At 42.9% G+C, this 18,919-nt stretch overlaps 1 protein-coding gene across 3 annotated transcripts; it reads right to left on the bottom strand.

Annotated features, from left to right (window-relative positions):
* Positions 1–8: 8 nt before the first annotated feature.
* LOC1276370 (SEC14-like protein 4) lies at positions 9–18,338 on the bottom strand. 3 transcript variants are annotated; one of them, XM_061642834.1, is made up of 7 exons: positions 18,231–18,332; positions 17,014–17,061; positions 16,793–16,930; positions 4,503–4,572; positions 1,463–2,267; positions 1,163–1,317; positions 9–1,082 (listed from the first exon to the last, which is right to left on the bottom strand). In XM_061642834.1, exons 3-7 carry the CDS (start codon positions 16,844–16,846, stop codon positions 919–921), a joined length of 1,248 nt encoding a protein of 415 aa, XP_061498818.1. In that variant the 5' UTR covers positions 16,847–16,930; positions 17,014–17,061; positions 18,231–18,332; the 3' UTR covers positions 9–918. The 3 variants fall into 3 exon arrangements, with proteins under 3 accessions (XP_061498818.1, XP_061498816.1, XP_061498817.1); XM_061642832.1 differs by lacking the exon at positions 17,014–17,061 and having other exon boundaries at positions 18,231–18,338; XM_061642833.1 differs by lacking the exon at positions 17,014–17,061 and having other exon boundaries at positions 18,138–18,306.
* Between the last annotated feature and the right edge of the window lie 581 nt (positions 18,339–18,919).

Here is an 18,919-nt window from a genome sequence, read left to right on the forward strand (position 1 = left end):
CTTTGCCATTTGCTTGACAACCAATCCGTACGGTTTATTGAGCTTAATTATAGTTTCAGCACACAGTGGGATGTATGTACTTCCGCTTTTTACATTTACGCACACAAACAAACAAAGGGGCTACGCTTCCCATCGAGCGTTCCTCGTATCCTTCACAGACTGTTAAAACCGTTGGGTTGTTAACCGTTCGGTTGTTAGCCCTTATATCTTACCCTCAACATGGTTGCCGCTTGCTGCTGCTGTCCTAATCTAATTACCACCCGTGGCATTACACGAGCCCGCTCTACTCTACTCTCCACGAGAGAATATCGTGTGTCCCCGTCCCACTGTGTTTTTTTGTTTTATCACCAGCAACTAATATTAGTATGTATTTTTATTGTTTTGTTTGCTTGTTTTTTTACAATGGTCACCGATAAGGACAAACGTCGCCACAGCCACTGGGATATGCAATTTTTGGGAGCTTACTATCTAATCAAATATCACCCTGTAATGGAATGTCGCGCGTATATCGGGCGTGTTTCGGCTTTTTTCAAAAGGGCAAAAGAAATGGAATCGAACACACCTAAGCTGGTGATAAGGAAAGATTGTGTCAAACACACGTGAAAGCTGTAAAAAGTATGCTGAGGGAACAGATGTTGGAAGGGAAGAAAACGATTTAAAGCACACACACAACAACTCAAAATCTTTGGCTCACGACATTTTTGCGCGACGGTTCATCACTTTACGTTTGTTTTCAGAATGCAATAACATTTTATCAGCCCTAACCCGATGCATCTCCCTGTATGTAGTACTGGAACACTCTATTCCCTTGATGTTCGTTTTTGTGTGAGTACCGAAGGACAACTGACCGTGTTCTTTTAAAAGTACAAAGCGCACCCTGCCCAGCCATCAGATGACTCGCCGTCCAACCTTCGGCGTTCAATCCTCGGCCGTACCACCGTCCGCCGGGGACGTTTCCTCCTCCGTCACGGCAATCGGGGCCATCGTTTGCTCCTCGTCGTTGAGCGGCGCCGTCATCAGCACGGAGTAGCGGATCTTTTTCGTCTTGAAGTACGAGTACGAATTGTCGAACAGCACGTGATCTGTATGAATTGGGAGTGATAGGAAGGGAAGGCTTTAGAGATTAATGAATCGATAAAAAATATGAAATATAATGACGTACATGTGCATCCCGGCTGGCAGGTGATAAACCCGGACTCGTCCACCTGATGGGAGGATACTCGCTTGAGCGGCACCTCGATAACTGATTCCTCCGTCTTCTTGTTCACGCACTTCACGCCGAACTTGATGTCGTGATCGAACGTACGGAATTCCCACCTGCGTACGAAGGGAGACTGCGTGTTAATTGAATCGTAAAACAACGCCCAAGCCGAAGTTTGTCTAGCTTAAAGAGCAAATGTTTTGGCATTGCAAATATTGTCCCTGCCACACCCGACACATACAACGACCAGCCAAAACTCACTTCAAGAAACAGCCCGCATCCTCACAGTCGAACGTCAGCTTCAGCCGGCCACCCTTCCGGATCTCCGTCTCCGTGAACGTCAGATTGTTGTTGAAGCTGTCCTCCTTCGAGGTGTACAGCTCCTTCGGCACCTTGCCGCCCCAGCAGATCTTCGTCTCGCACTTCGGATTGCCGTCCGGGTCGGTCTGGGTGCCGCCGAAGTACGCCGGCAGCTGGTCCGCATCGCACCGCTCCAGGATCGCGGGCAGCCACTTGGACCGGTCCGGCTTGTAGATCCGTATCTTGTCGATCGTGTACTCGCCCAGGAACTTCTTCACCATGTTGTACGCGAACGCGAACACCTTCGGCGTGTTGATGATGTAGCAGCACTTCAGGATCTCCGGATAGTTCGCCTCGTACATCTTGATCAGCGAGATCACCACCTCGCTCGCCGGGCGCCAGATGTACTGCTTCAGGTTGAAGTTGTCCATATCGAACACGACGATAAACTGGCGGCTGTTCGGGTTGCCGGTCTTCTTGCTCTGCTCGTACGCCTGCTGCATGTAGCCCTCGAGCGCCTGCATCGTCATGCGCACGATGTCGGCCCGGGACACGCTGTGCAGCAGGCCCCAGATGTCGAACCCGGCGAACGGTATGATGATGATCGGTGAGCCTTCCTTATCGTAGCCGGACACACCGTGCGGGCTGTAGTCGAGCAGGATCTGGGGCGTTGGCCACTTGGCGATCTCGTCCGTGTTCCAGCGCTCCCGGAACTTCATCGAATCGCGCAGCATCTTTTCCGCCGCCTCCGGGTTCCAGTTGCGTGCTAGCGTGGTAAAACGTACGAGGTAAATATGTTAAAACTTTGGATTTTCACGATTATATGGCTACGCAACACAATTTCGGAGGTGTATAACAACTTTCACTACAAGATGTATAAAAAACCAGAATTCCTAGGTTCAAGGGGACAAACAAAACATATCCAGGTCTGATACAGAACCCATATCGGCACTGAAAATTATTCCGAATCCATATCGGTACTATCTTTGATCCTTAACCTTAACCGTATTTCCTGACATTGGTCCTGAACTCTTAACAATCCTTGAACTGATCCTGGATCTCAACCGACCCTGAAACTGATCCAACACCCATACCGGTCCTTGAATTGATCCTTAACACACATCGTCCCTCGAACTGTTCCCCAAATCATACAAGTTCTGGAACTGATGGTTTACCCATACTATTCCTGGAAGTGATATCCAACCCACACGGGTCAACTGCTACTGAACCCATACTTGTCTCTAACTGGTGCTGGTACTATACCTAGAAGCATATCGATCCTGGAACTGATTCTGAACTTATACCGGTATTTAAACTGATTCTGAACTCATATAAGCAGTGGATCTGATGTAGAACCCATGCCTGCCGTCGAACTGGTTCCCAACCCAACCAGCCCTAAATCTACTTCTATACTTATACCGGTCTTCAAATTGGCTCTGAATCCATAATCGTTCTTGGAACGATATTCTTCAAAGGATATTGGTTTTGTAACTGATCATGATCCTAAATCGATCATTGAACTGATCCTGAACACATACCGGCACATAAACTGATCCCGAATCCATATAGTTCCTGGAACTGATCCCGAACCCGTACCGAATCTGGAATTGATGTCGAGCCCATATAGTTCCTGGAACTGATCCAAAACCTATAGTGTACTGGAACTTATCCTGAATCCAAATAGATTTAGGAACTGACACTTAGCGCATACCGGCCATGGAACTGATACTGAACCCATACTATCCATACTGTTATATCCATTATTGTAGATTTAAGATTAGATTATAGATTAGATTAGATTAGATTATAGCATATTATAGCATAGAACTGTAAGGAGAGAAATGAGTAATAAAACCTGGCACTTCTCGTTGAGCCTTGCAAGTGAATGGATGGTGTGGTTATAACACATACTGATCTCAAATCAATAACGGCCCGGAATAGATCTTGAATCTATTCCAGGTTTTAAAAGTGAATAACACTTAAAATGGGGTTTGAACTGTTGCTGAATCCACACGGCTCCTAGAATTCATATCATATCTAAACTGATCGCCAACCCATACCTGTCAATGGAATAATTTCGAACTTATACCGTTTTTGCAAACTAGCCCTGAACCCAATACCGCTACTGGAACTAATCCCAAACTTATCTCGTTACTGAAACTGCTCCCTTTATCATTCAGGCATACAAACTGTATATGGATCTGTGTCAGTCATGAAACGGATCGCAAACCGATTCAGGAACCGACACAGTACCTACTCCACTCAAGTAAATGATTCCACCACCGTACTGCTCAATTAACCATTCATCAGTATTTTGATATCTTGTAAGGTAGTACAAGGCTCTCTAGGCTTTAAGTATCTCCTTGGAATAGCCATCTATTATTGCTTAGCTTTCCATTACAAAATGATGCCACTTTTTAAAATGAAAAGGAAATCAGCTTCAGCATCCGGTTCCTAATGAGTTCACAATTGAATCAGTTGAAAAAAGCGGTGCGTTTTACTGAACTTTTCATTTTGACCGCAATTCCACACGCCCTCCAAACGGCCTTCCAAGATCCTCAGTCCAACGCCGACCATTCATCAGCTGATTTGCTCAAGACAATTTGTGTACGCAAAACAAAACAGAAAGCGGCCCTCGCGGTGGAGGAAAGATGGAATGTGGCGAGGAAAAATGCCAATTATAGTTCTAAGGTCAGTCCACACGTGCCCTCGCGTGCAAATTTCCTCCCCACTCGGGGGTGGAACCATGATCGGTAGTAGATGTGACAGCACAACAAAATAAGCCGTTCCATCCACCCGCACGCGTGTAGGACGCATTGCTTCCAACGGCCTAAGACGTGGTATAGAGTCATTTCAGAAATATTTACTTCTTCACGCAAACCGTCTAATTACCGCGAACCGGTTCACCGGCAAGTGTGGCGACCTAATGCGAGCTAAGGCGCCTCCGATTGCCGCATTTCCAGCCTAGACCCAAGACCTCGTGATTGTGTGTATCGCTTACCTCGTAGCCAACGCACCAGATAGTAATCATCGTGCTCCGGTTTCAGTATGTCAACCACCTGCCGACGGAACTGTAATGAGAGGAGAACGGGGAGATAGAGAAAAAAATGCGCGCATTAGTAGATGTGTAATGTGCAATCAAAGAAATCGAGCAAGAAATCGATCGACCTGCTGCACTGCGGAGTGCTGTAATCACCATAGAAGGATGCCCTAGACGCGATAGAATTCTAAGAAAAGCTTGCGCAGTCCAAATTAGGGACCGAAATGTACAAATACACACATACACCTCACGATCAGGGTTGAGGACGGACGTGCTCTGCCTTTCATGTCACCCGCAATTGCAGATGTAGACAACCTTCAACTTCGCATCACTATCTGGTTCAATATCACCAGTGAGACCAGAGACCGAGTTCATAGGGACCGCGAACTGTCTGAACCTTGGCTTGCACGAACTCAAAACTCAAATGTCTCTTCAAGCCTTGTTTTTGTCTTGAACAATCCACTCCTCATGGACGGGTACTTTATTTTGCAAGCTTTATCCAAAATTTCCCACCGTTGTTACGTCAGCGTTGAGTTCCTTTCATTTTGAGCTATCCAAAAAAAAAGAGTCGGAACCTTCACTTGACGCAACTAGTGACGTAAGATTGACAGCTGAAATTCGCAAGTTATTAATTAAGTGGTGAATGCAAATAAGCGAGACAAGTCAAAACAGATCTGCCCCTGAAGATCACCAACATCAATCCACTGTCTCCAAGGCAACCGAGGGCGATGAGCTTGAACTTAAGTGCATCGCTACAGTGTATCTTGCGTGTAGACAATCATCGGAGAGGATAGTGTTAGTATACACGCGCCCCGCCCTACCTTAGCTACGGAATGCAAAAAGTGTGTGGGAACAGATAGTGATCATTTTTTGTTTGCATGCTTGCGAATGTTATATCGCCATAATTGCAAAGTTTTAACTCCCTTGTAAAGGTGGTGGACATTGGAGGGATGAGAAATTGGTCATGGTGTAGTAGTGTGTTGGAGGCGGCACGTACAATAGATTGATCGACGAGCCGATCAAGGTAAGGGTAATTGAATGGGAAGCGAAGATCATTTGAGTATCTTGATTAGAATGATACCTTTCCTATCACACCTGTGTGTTCTATCGCAAAGTTGAAGGAGAATGTGTGGGTAAAATGGCTATATTGAGTACTTTTGCTCTGTATCTGAGTATCTGAGTAAAGTAATCTTAACATTTCTGTTTTGACAGCGATCGACAGTATGTCTATGAAATAAAACGAACAACAGACTTTCAAAGAAGGAATTCATGCACAACGAGAAGTTACAATATCATGTAAGATGGGCCTCATGACAAAATGGCCCTATATCAAAACATAAAACGTAGCAAAGATGTTTAAGGCTTTGAACTGGCTTCATTCAATTGTTTAAATGAAAAGTTAAATCAAATCTTTAAAAAAAGAAACATAATCGACATAAATATCAGGACATGAACCCAGCTAAAGCAACTAGTTTGTAGTGTGCAAGTAGATTGGTTCTCACATACTCATAGACCTTTGCTATTATGGCATCTGCTTATGTTTGTTCTTTAATAAAAACGTGGAGCTTTCAGATCCATATAGCCGAACAAATGTAGCCATTCAAATACAAGAACATAGAACTATACTCAAATCTTAAGGAAGGATTATTTAATAGAATAAAAATATAATATTTGATTAACTGTTAAGACCGTTGATCAAAAAACATATCGTTTGTTTATGTTGTGTGACAACAAGGATAAAAAGTCTATTTTTAATAAGCTCAAAATAAAAAGATACTAGCATGTTTACGAAATTCATAGATCAATGTTATGTTTCTGGATGATCATTGCATTCGATAATTATTTGAAAAAAAAATTGTTTCTTAATATTTGCTTAAATTACACGAAAACTCTTCTTTGAGGTGGCAAAATAGCATAATTTTAGAGATTAATTGATCATGACCGTTTTGCCCTGCGTTCCTCTACACACAGACTTGCGGAGTGAGTGAGTAGCTGAACGTACTTAACGTTTTGACCTCTCTCCCGGGCAACCGTTTAATGCTACTACTACTACTACTACTGTCCCAGGAAAAAGGTGCGAAAAATTGCATTTCTCTGCCAGATGCAACACGCAACCGCAACAAAATTAAAACCCCAAACAAACGATAACCGGGCAGTAGCAATTCGATTCATTGTCATTCCATTATTTTCACGTCTATGTGTACGTCCTACGCCGGACACGCAATAAACGATGCATCATTTTATCTACAAGTTCCTGGTTGGGATTACACGAAAGCAGAGGATATACTTGCCAATCATTGGCACTTAGGATGACGTTGCGTTGCGTTCACGACTCCCCGAGAGGGTTAACAAGCGAACAGACACGTAAAGCTAGACACTTTTGTCTTTTTGCAACCCTTCAGTAACCTTCAAGCAGACGGAGGGTCAGAAACATGACTTTTGCAATGACTTTTGCACCGGCCCCAAGAAGGGGGTAATTAGCAACGTAATTGAATTTGATTGAATGGTTAGGAGGATTGCATCTTCCATGTCGTGGTGGGCGAGAAGCTGGAGTTGTGAGCCAATGACAGGTCAGGAAGGTTGCGAGCTTCTGATTTGATACGGTGAAGGAATTCTTAGTAAATCTCTCAGTGTTTTAGATGCATCCTTCGTTTACTTCGCGTAGTTTGAAAATTTAACTGACATCTAAGGGCTTGTAAATTATGCACTTGCTTGATAAAATCCACTATAAAGTGTACTACTAAGGTACTTAGGAGTGTTACTAAGCAAGCTCACGCTGTTAATCGTCTAACAACCTTGAAAATCGAGCAAATACAACATCAAAACGTCTCAACGTCTCCCCTGCTTTACTTTTTCCTCACGTTCATTGCTCCTTCCTTTGCTCCGTAAGGTCAATAAAGCGGCTAAATAATGATCGTTTTACCCCCGATTGCGCAAATGCCAACACCATCACCGACGCCACCGTCGGTCAACAAACGCTCCGAAATGGTCCGAAAATTGATGAGCCGCCCGTACGTCAAGGCAAAGGTCTGGTCGTATGAACAAAAGCCGATAGTCCACACGCGGGCAGCTGCCCTGCATCGAGGCAGCTGCATCTTGAACCGATCTTCTCCTTGGCGTACCGTGCATACCCTGGCGCTGGTCAGTGTCAACCAAGATTGAACCGGTCCAAACGAAATGGACACCACATACCTTGGCGTGGCATTGGCCTACGACAGCGACTGTTCGGCGTGGAGATGGCAGCAGGCCTCTCCAGTGCGCATGAAGTGGCGCTGCGCGCGAAAGAGCACGTGCGCGCGTGTTGCGCAATCATGATTCACTCATGACGAGCGCAACCAGTCGCGAATGAGTTTTGTGCGTTGAAATGAAAAAGAGAAAAAAAGAGGTTTCCAAAAGACTGTAAATCAATCGACGCGCCTCAAATTAGACTTCAATTCAGATGTGTACAGTGTTTCAAAATTAAGCTGGCGTGAAGCTGAAATACGTGCCCGCGGCCTTTGGGAGATTGTCGGGACCTTGGGCAAAGGGACATTGATGCTAAATGAATGTCAATTAAGCGATTGTGTGTGAGTGAATAGGAAGAAATCATATTACCCTTCAGGTGTATTTTCTTTCTTTAATTTTAGTCGAATATTCACGAACCGATCGAGAAATCTAATTCGCTTTTTTATCAATTTGTTTAACACAAAAAATATATTCAATCATGTGAAATTTTCTATTTTGAAGCCGAAAATTATACGTTCCCTATTTTCTATCAATTTTTTTTTTGGTATGCAATTTTTCCACCATTGCAAATTCAAGCCCACCTTTCATCTGTAATTCATCACGCAGCACATTGCAACAGTAACGCGCACTGCGTGCCAATCATGCATCCAGTTTCATTGCAAACAACAAACAGCAACGAAAAAACAGCAACACTCAAACCGCAATGGCTGAACCATCTTCTGACTCATCGATTTTTCACCCCACTTTAATGGAGCTGTTGCTTGCTTGCTTGCTTGCACATAGCGCAAATTACTCTACGCCTCCCCCTTCATGCTTTTCATCCGAATCGTGCGATCTCGAATGCATTTCGCGGACCAGCGGGGTTTTGCAGTAATCGAGTAAATCGATGCGCCGGAGCAAACGTTTCGTGCGCAAAGTTTCTCCCTCCTCGAGCGTTAATGCGATTTCACACACACACAAACACAAACCAACCATCACATTTTTGTGCTTTTTTGTGCAAGAAACATTTGGATGGGGCATGATATTAGACCTCCTTTCCGCCTGCAACCCTTTTGTGTCATTTATCGGTCGTAGATTGATTGGCACGGAAGCGCAGCATAAATAATTGCCGGTCACCTTTACACAGTTCCTACCCCTCAACAGGATGTATAATATTAACTGTCTTTTGCCTGTCAAAGAAGCGGCTTTGTCACAGTCACACATCACATTTGGATGTGAGATAAAGCCTTAATGGAGCAACGCGCAACGATGAACGGTGCTGAAAAAAAAAGATGCTTTAAACGCTGATGCATGCTCTGAAAGGTGTGAAAAATCAATATCATTCCTTTAGTGTTTAGGAGGAAAGCGTGGCAAAAGGGACATACAAAGTTGTGGAATGAATATTCCTTGGATTTTTTCTCGCAACACAATTATTCTTAAATTATTCTATGCCTCTACTATTTATCTATGGATCAAAATAACCAAAAAGCCTCAATAGAACGGAGACATTTGTAAAATAAATGTTTCACGTGATGCTATTTTGACACGCAGGGCAAAATGGGCATATGCATCTTTTGATTAGCTGTTCAGGAGAGCCCTTCGAAGTGATCCAAATATATATTATTATAATTAAAACACCTTATTACAACGGATTTAAATCTTTTGAAGCATGGCTTGTTAGCATTACAGGGTTTCACACTTTATCTCAAGACCGCGGGACCCCTTCCCGAATCTGTCTTAGCCAATGCCAAGACTGCGGTATGATGCTTGAAAACGTTGATGATACCTGAATTCATCGTATGCAATGCTGAATCTACGGCACATTTCTCGAACACATTGTTCCGCACCGAGGACTTACGGTCGAATATTTTGTTACATGTATAACCCAATTATTTTTTTGTTTTTTACCAAAAAAGAGTATTTAAACAGTTGAAACTACTTTATTACCACTTTTAAAATATTTAAATTAAACAAATATGCAATCACTTATTTTATTAAATTGTTTTTTTTTGGTAAAAACACGAAAAGGATAATTGGGTGTTTCTAATACACTGATGTGCACAAAGGTTATACGTGCAAAAAAATATTCGACCGCATGACCTCGGCGCGGAACAGTGTGTTCGAGAAATGTGCCGCAGATTCAGCATTGCATACGATGAATTCAGGTATCATCAACGTTTTCAGGTATCATACCGCAGTCTTGGCATTGGCTAAGACAGATTCGGGAAGGGGTCCCGCGGTCTTGACATAAAGTGTGAAACCCTGTATTATGTGGACAAATAAAAAACCCTAGCCTCACCAAGCACTCTATGTCAAAAACAGCTGCCGATTTTGCCATAATGTTGACTGACCATATTGCCTCATGTGAAGCATTTTTACAGTTCTTTATAATATTAATAAAAACACGCATTCAATTGCCATGCTTTCTACAGTCCAATTGTATCGAAATATTATTTATTTAAAAAATATACCACAGAAAACTTGCACGCATCCATGCAACATGCCTTAAAGCTTACACCTGTTCTCACTTTTCTCTGAATCGTTATCCGGTTGTTATGGATCGCAATCCATGAGAATGGATCGCAATCAACTACGTCTGAATCGTTTGCAACTACGACTGAATCGTTTTCAGCTACGTTTGGATCGCTCTCAGCTACCTTTGGATTTTACGGTAGCTCGCGCAAATTTCGTTTTAGCGCACCGTTTATTTGGTGACCGCGGGACACATTTGCACCCCAAGGAAAGAACTAAACAATTAATGCATTCAATTATAAAATCTTATCGTATTTTTTATATGAAGCTTACATCACCATTCATACGTTTTTGGTTATTAGACCAAGTTTTTCAAACAAACCAGCACAATCTTCTTCTTTTTAGCGTAACGACCTACGTGGTCATTTAGTCTTGTTCAGGGTTTCGAGGTATAGCCGGATATTCCATCTTTAGAATGAAGGAAATCTGTTCTGATGCGTAGAAGCAGACAATACTGTCAAATGTTGTTTATAGCTCAAAAATGGGTTTTTAACACATATTCTCAATTGGGTTCAAACATAGAACAATACGAAATTGTTGCTTTTCAAATTGTCTGTCATGAGGAGAATCGTGAGGTACGCCGAATGGTCACTAAATAAACTTTGCGCTGCAACGAGATTTACGCGAGCTACCGTAAAATCCAAAGGTAGCTGAGAGCGATCCAAACGTTGCTGAAAACGATCCAAACGTAGCTGCAAACGATTCAGACGTAGTTGATTGCGATCCAATCTCATGGATTGCGATCCATAGCAACTGGATAAAGATTCAGAGGAAAGTGAGAACAGGTGTATTTTCGAAGTAGCGAAAATTATTTCAGTTTGCTACTAAATCTAAATTTATATTGGTCTTGGTTGTTGTTGAATAACGGATGACTAAATCTACATGGTCTTTATAAATCATTCCAATAAATACATTTTGAAGCCGGTCTCGTAGTACAGTCGTCAACTCGTACGACTTAACAACATGCCCGTCATGAGTTCAATCTCCAAATAGACCGCGCCGCCATACGTAGGACTGACTATCCTGCTATGGGGGGGAATCAATTAGTCACTGAAAGCCAAGCCCACAAGTGGGTACAGGCAGGCCTTGAACGACATCGGTTGTTGAGCCAAAGAAAAAAAATACATTTTGAACCTTGAAATGCATCCTGTGAAATAATGTTTTATTAAAGAATGCCCATTTTGCCCCGTTTCCCCTATTTGTTCATGAATACAGAGGAACTATGTAATTGTGTGTTTAACAGAGGTTGTATTTTTAAAAATTAAGCAAATTTTAATAAATCAGTAAAAAAGTAAAATCATATCGAAGCTATCCTTTTACACATCGTGGTTTTTGAATAATATTTCTCTAGCTGAATAATGACCCTTTGTAGCAAAAGTGTATCAGCAGCTTAAAGCGTCTATAAACCCGTTCAACCGTACCGAAACGCGATGCCGGCTACGAACGATGCACATTATTGGCATCAATAATAAAACATTAAGCATGTTAAAGCGCTATAAAACCCATCGTCAAGCATTAGCTAACGCTAATGTTAAATAGCTCTTCATTAGGATGAAAGCAGTTTCCAACGTCCGAAACGTGTGGAAGTGGTAGTAACGGCGGAAGCTTTTAAATGTAGCTTACAGCAAATTTATTTGTAGCTCATGCAGCATGTACCTTCTGCAAAAAACAACTACTCAGTATCTCTTACAATGACCAACGATCATGTCGATCGTTTGACAAACGACAGTAAAAGTATTTTCATTAATGCTTTGCACCAACAAAGAGAGTAAAAAGAACTACAATGATGCACTAACAAAAAGGTGATACTAGCACCACGCTGATTGCAGCACGACAGCTTAGCCATCAATCATTGCGAGTGAAGTCAAAAGCGTCCCGCGTGTTGTGGTGTAGTGCATCGAACAAACAATAAAGGTTTACCCAGTGAGCTTCGAGAAAACCGACCGGCAGTGTGTTACAAAGTCGGTTTTTGTTATCCTTTTTGAATGTGCATTATGCAACGTAAACTATTGCATGGAGATGTTTATCAAAGAAACATCATAAAAGTTTGAGGCAAAAACCACGCCGGTACGCTGAAACCTTTGCATAAGCACGTCCGTTAGACAACAATTCACTGACATCCCACCACAGAAAGTCAGCCCCAATCAATGCTGCTCGACCTGTATCGATGCAAACCAATGTTTCGAACGAGCGCAAAAACTGGACCCGGTCAACATTGGGCGTCCTAAAAATATGTAGCTTTAACCTGTTTGTGTCTCTCGGTTCCCCGGTTTAAAGGAACCTGTTTCGGGCTTTTTTTCTCGGTGTGACATTAAACCTAACGCCAGTCCAGCACACCCTACGAAGCTGATTTTGCAATATGTTTTGCGACCGTGAACCATCCAACCCGCTTCGCAGCATTCAGTAAGCGTTGCAGTTCCCCATACGTTGTGGGAAATGCATTAGGCTCTGCGCCATCATCGATTCATTTCCATTCCGTTTTTTGTTTGTTTGCAAGCCACCAAAGCACTTCACCGTTTGCTACCCACCAGCACAGCATTACACGAAGCGATTTTACCCCACACGGCACGCAGGCACAGTCTGGAGGGATGGCGGAAAAGGCGGAAAAACTGCACTGCAAGGTGAGCAACTTTTTCTAACCACCCGTGCCCGAAGCACGCGCGCGTTCGCGACTCATTTTCTCCCCCACCAACCTTAAGGTTCGCGTTCGGGGGAAGCCACCGTTAGGAGATGGATCGATCGCGCAACAGCATCCGCGGTGCGGTGAAGCCGTGCAGCCGTGCACCATGACCGACTGTTGTCTTCGGCGGCGGGTGAGCAACACCTGGCCGGGTTTGCTGGTGTTGGTGTTAGAAACCGGCCAAGGGAGAGGACGGAAAGAAATAGGCATATCTTTGGCATAACATCTTTACCCCATATTGTGTGTGGCTATATGCATTTCAATATTTTATCGATCCTTTATATTTCCTTAAAAAATGCTCTTTTAGTACTTTACAAACCAACTAGTAAGTCACTCGGTCCTGCTCTCGATAAACATGGAGGATTTTGTGTAATACATTCATAACGGTTGAACCTACCCGCGTTTATCCATTTGCATCGAAACTCGAACACCTCTCCCCTTTCTACCAACCCCATTTGCATAGTTACACACAAACACTCACACACACACACACAGTGTCCGGTCGGTCTTCCAAGGTTGAACTCACACCGAAGCCAAAGTCTGGCGCTCAAAGTCTAGCGCTCTTTCTGCCTTCGCGCTGCGCGAGTTGATGCAGTGCCGATTGATCGGTTAACGTCTGGGCTAGCTGGCGCAAGACGACGATAAAGTGCGAGTCTAGGGCGTTCACCGACATTTCGGTACGGATCCGGTTGGCTAATATTACCGCTGCTACGGTCACTGTTATTAGTGCACCAGTAAGCACCATTACTGCAGATTATCTCTGGGGTCAGTGCGTCGACAGTAGGACAAAATGTGCTGCAGAAGAGTTAGTATTATTAAAGTTTTATATTTAGAAACTACTGCAATGGTTCATATTTTTCAAAAATCGTTAAAATTATTCAGCCATATATATGGAAGTCTTTTGAACATTGACTAAGCGACGAACCTTGTCTTATCGATTTTGATTGTTTTTAATTTTATAGAACACGAAACGTAATCTTTAAATTATTTCTTAGAAATCCTTAACCATTTTACAATCATGTGATAACAATTTGAAAAAAAAAAAACACGGTCCCAGCAACTAGTTATTGCAAGCTTAATGCATTATTTAAAAAAAATTGAAATAGTTTGATGATAAACCATATAACCTAATCGAAACAGTGTCCTACTTGCTTAATAATTATACACTACTGCGGATGATATTCGCAACCAGCGGACAATTACGGGCGATTTTACCGAAATCAAACCCAACATTGCGCTGATAGTTCACTTCCTGACTGCCACCCACCTTGTCCCACCTCGACCCGGGGCAGATCAATTAAACATATAATGTGGAATTAATTGCCAGCCTCATCGCTCTCGGGGGTGGCCGTTGTTATAATTTAAGGCCGGATCAAGAAATCAACCGACGGTCGTTTCGAGAACCATCCTGCACTTAATGACGCAGACAAATGCTTATCCCCTTGTCCGTGCACGCTGTCGTCATTCGTTTACACGCGATAGCTGATACAATCCCGTTTCATCCCCCCTTGATTGATACAGTTTCGCCACGACGATGAAGGGTTCCTTTCTATCTAGCATGTTTCTAGAATACGCTACAGCTAGTCCGACAGCGCAGTGCACATGAGTTAACTAATTCAAAACAATGATTTGAAATTCTTCAACAAATATCGTTTTCCATGCTAAAAAGAATCTACTGTTTGCAAACAATAATGACGATGATAGGAAGCGCATTCTCACCGCAAACAATTGGTTAGATGATAGGTGCACGTGCTACGATTGGGGTTCGTCGCTTCTGTTACACGAAAGACTTCAACGCATAGTTGTGCGTGTTTATTCGCCATCATGTACATTTTATTCGTTTCATTGTGGAAGTGATTAGATGTTGTGAATTTTATTTAATATTTCATTAGCAAAATCGACTAAAATTGAACAAAACAGCGATCATTTCCCGAATTGAATCATACTAACAATCACTACCGGCATCCAGTCCATAAAGCTACAGAACAAAAAATGGTTCAACATTTCAGCCTAAACACCCCGCGACCATGGCCTAACGTCAAGGTTACGGAACCGAGGCGCGTACCACCGACGACCATCAAACGCAAACACCGTGCTAAATATGAAACGAAAGCCATAAAGCCAGCCACCGAAATGGTACAGACGCACTAAATGCGTATCGGAGCTACACACAAGAACACCAGAGAAAAAAACCTCCAAATGCTTAACACAAAACACGGACAGACTTGCAGACTAAACCGAACCAAAAACATAAGCGAAGGAGGAGAGAGAGAGAGAGAGAAAAAAACCTATACACATTAACACACACGATCTCGTCTTCCGTTGCACTTCCTAATGGCGCAGGTTTTGCCACGCGTGTTGTTGTGCCGCTGCCGGCTAAACCGAAACAAGTGAAGGCTGTTTTCGAAGGCTTTTGCCTGGAACGTTGAACACTGACCACGGCCTGTCTAATCCTTGACTCCATAAGCAGAAGGGCGGAATGGTGGACGAAGGTGGCCATCAAATAATAATAATCCGAAATTAAAACTGCGTGCCCAGACGTAAGAACCTACAAACGGTCGAAGTGTAGCAGCAACAATCGATAGGGCTAGAGCATTCCAGGAAGCTTAGAACAAGCTGTTCAATGAATTGGAAATGATTGATGCGAGCGTGGTTTTGTTTTTGGTTAGCGATTAATCGTTGCGCTGGAACAACAACGGCATGCGATTTAATATACACATTGGTGGTTTTTGGAAAGCTCAATCTGTTCGCTTTGTTCGAGTTCGAGCAAATCATCGTGGAGCATTATCTTTGTTATGGTACGGCCAATTATTTTGTACCCACAAATAAGGATTTGATGATAACAAACACACAAGACGGTATGATAAAGCTCGATAAGCAAACTGTACTAGTCATTTTGTGGTCAACCATTTGATTGTCATCGCTTGATAAGGTTTCTTGGAAATTGATTGACATTCGTCGCAAGAAACACCAATCAGCTATTAAGCAGGCACAATAAAGGTAACCATTTTCATTCGATCGGTAATTGCAAAGCCGCACTGGATAGTCTCTAATGTAAGGTTCCGATCATACCATACACACATATCGTAAAACCTCCATCATCAACGAATCAGTCACGCAAAATTCGTCCCAGCAGCGACAAAACTGCGACAATGAACAGCAAAATTGTTGTCAACCTGCTCCAATCTGCGCCTCCTCAGCTTATCGATCGCTACGAAACAAAGCACACTTGCCCACCCCAAACACCATTTCCCACCCGTTTCCCGGATGCACGATCTAATCGTATTATAGGGGTTGCGATTAACTTTTACACGCTTTCAAAGTGTGTGTGTGCGTGCGCGTGTGATAGTACGGGAGACACCCGTACGGGGGTACCGGAAAACACATTTTTAATTGTACGACACACGATCGACAGACAGACGGCTGTGGCGGGTGGTGTACTCGTTAACGCATCGTTGCATGAAATTGCACCAAAGCCCGAAATCGGAGCTCACCGGCGCTTTCGATTCAACGCCCTTCCCCCCGCCGCGAGTGCCTACTTTGGAACTTTCTACTCGCGATTTTTTGTTGTTCACCGTTTGTTTGTACCGTTTGTTGTATACACATTCAATGCCTTATCTTGCCGCTTACAGTCGAAGCAAAGCAACAACACAGTTTGATTGTCAAAAAGTGCGCACAAAACCAGCGTGCACCATCCATCTGGTATGCTGTAAAACGTTCGAAGGAAACGAACAAAACAACCATCCCCCAAAACAGTAAAATCTTATCTTATCGACAACACCTGGCCGTGACCGGGCCACCTCGGTTCGTGGTATGGTGGGTGCGGGCGCCTTACCTTCATCAGCGCAAATCGCTGGTCATCCTCGAGGGAAAGCATTTTCATTGACATCGTGTTTACCTGTGGGGCAGAAACAGAACGGAACGCAAAATGCACTTTCTCACACACTTGCGTTGTACACACTGATGCACTCCACTGTGAAAAAAGAGGAAAATGGAATCGTTTAAATAGATGCGTCTCGAACGAATTCGATCGGAATTAGCAGGCACGAGATTTACACTAAAGAATCCGGCACTTATCGGTATCTTATCGATTGTCACCGTGGCCTGTATTCATTAGAAAAATTGCAGTAATTGCAGTTGTTGCTAGCGGTTGCTAGCTGATTGATTGTAACACAGCCTGTAACAATCTGGAACGTTGTTGAACAGCTGTTCTTGATAATACTGTTTGCAATGTTTGTGTGACTGTATTGTGAATTGAATACGTGTTATTCATACATCCATACATCAGTTATAAAATTACGCACTATAAATGAAATTGAATATTTGACATGTTTTTTTAAATGAAAAATTTGAACAAAATGCCACTTTTTAATGGAAAAGAATGGCAATTTATTGTATATTTGTGTTAAAACAGCTTCTCCGTATGAACTTATTCGTTCTAAATGTTCCATTAGCTACATTTTCAATTCAATTACATCAACCCATGCTATCAACAGCTGCTTTTTAAACCCTTTTTGCTTAACATATAAAAATACATGAGTTCTTGTAACACACGTTAAACACTATTAACACAAATTCAATTTCTTTCCGCATTCTTCGCTTTTGTTCTGCTTTCAAATGCAAACACCAACTTTACATGAACTTCATTTTATAAAACTACCCACAGTGAGGAAGCAGCTACCATCACCATGCGAACGCAAAAAAAACGCACCTAATATGCTAACGCTTCTAACGCGAACTTGCAAACGGAACGCAAAACGGAAACGATAAAAGAAAGAGTAGCAGCACAGACACACACACACACAGACACCGTACACAGCACAAATAATTCAAGAAAGAAATGCACGGCACACCGCAAGCCAAACGCCAGCTGAACTTAAAAACTAAACCGTTTTGGGTAGTGCGAAATGCCGGATAGGTGGCGCACCGCGGTGCAATTCACGCTTCACTACGTTCCAGCCGGATTCCCGGCAACCAAGGGGGCCAAGGGGCTGCACGCACCCACTGCGCACGGATGGCTCGGCACGTTTGGGTGGGAAAATTCACAACAGAAAACCACACATACACATTCACACAAGAAACACGGTTTGAGTGCATAAATGAATAAAGTAAACGGGAGACCACAATAGAGGTGCACGATATCACACCACACAGCACTGCCGCAACGCACTGAAATGTACCTTAACAATTGCGGATCCCTGCGCCCGCACACACCTGCAAGGGTGCGTGAATAAGGTAAAATTAAGCTTGAAAATAAATAAACAAACACACACCACTAGCCCAAACGCGCAACTTCGGTCGTAGTAGCCGCAGCAAGCGTTGCGTTTATCGCGCACGACGGCTCGTTCGAGAATGCGGCTGCGTCGCCGGCGGTAGTAGCGCTACACGAGCGTTCGGTGCGTGTTTTCGTCGTGTCGGAGTGGGGTTAAAAATGCGCGGCAAGCTCATTGTTTGAATTAGAATTTTAAAGATTTCGTAATGATGGCTATTTCTTTCTAGTGGTAGTAATAAAATATGGAAAATGTTTCAATTTGTCATTTTCTACTAAGCTTGCAGCGGTACTTGCTGACTCCAGAACTGACTGTTCAACAATTGTTGAACAAAGTGGGTCAAATTTATCGCTAAATATCTTATGAACATTGCTTTTGAATAACAAGCAATTTTTATAGTAAAAAAGGTGAAAAACTTTGGAACAGAATTTGAATAGACCGTATTGTGGCCGATTAATATAAAGTAAGGACCCATAGTTCAAGACACCTGACGGTTAGAAAAAAGAAAATGTACACGATAATTTTAAACAAGTATAACATACAAACAAAAACTATTCTTTTGTAAAAAAAAACTGTAAAAAATAGACGACGCATTGTTCAAAAGGAAAATTTTCGTATTACTCTGTTAATATCAGATTAATTAATATCTTCATCGCATCTGAAATGTAAAGATCATACCCCATGATTACCAA

The sequence above is a fragment of the Anopheles gambiae genome, chromosome 2, assembly GCF_943734735.2.
Source record: "Anopheles gambiae chromosome 2, idAnoGambNW_F1_1, whole genome shotgun sequence".
In the NCBI taxonomy this organism is placed as follows: domain Eukaryota; kingdom Metazoa; phylum Arthropoda; class Insecta; order Diptera; family Culicidae; genus Anopheles; species Anopheles gambiae.

What these genes read in the sequence shown, in the direction of transcription:
- LOC1276370 (XM_061642832.1), bottom strand. Translation starts at nt 16,846, where the DNA reads ATGTCAATGAAAATGCTTTCCCTCGAGGATGACCAGCGATTTGCGCTG. An exon ending in AGCGATTTGCGCTGATGAAG is followed by an intron (nt 4,573 to 16,792) that starts GTAAGGCGCCCG and finishes CTCTCATTACAG; the next exon opens with TTCCGTCGGCAGGTGGTTGA. An exon ending in GATGCGGGCTGTTTCTTGAA is followed by an intron (nt 1,318 to 1,462) that starts GTGAGTTTTGGC and finishes CTTCGTACGCAG; the next exon opens with GTGGGAATTCCGTACGTTCG.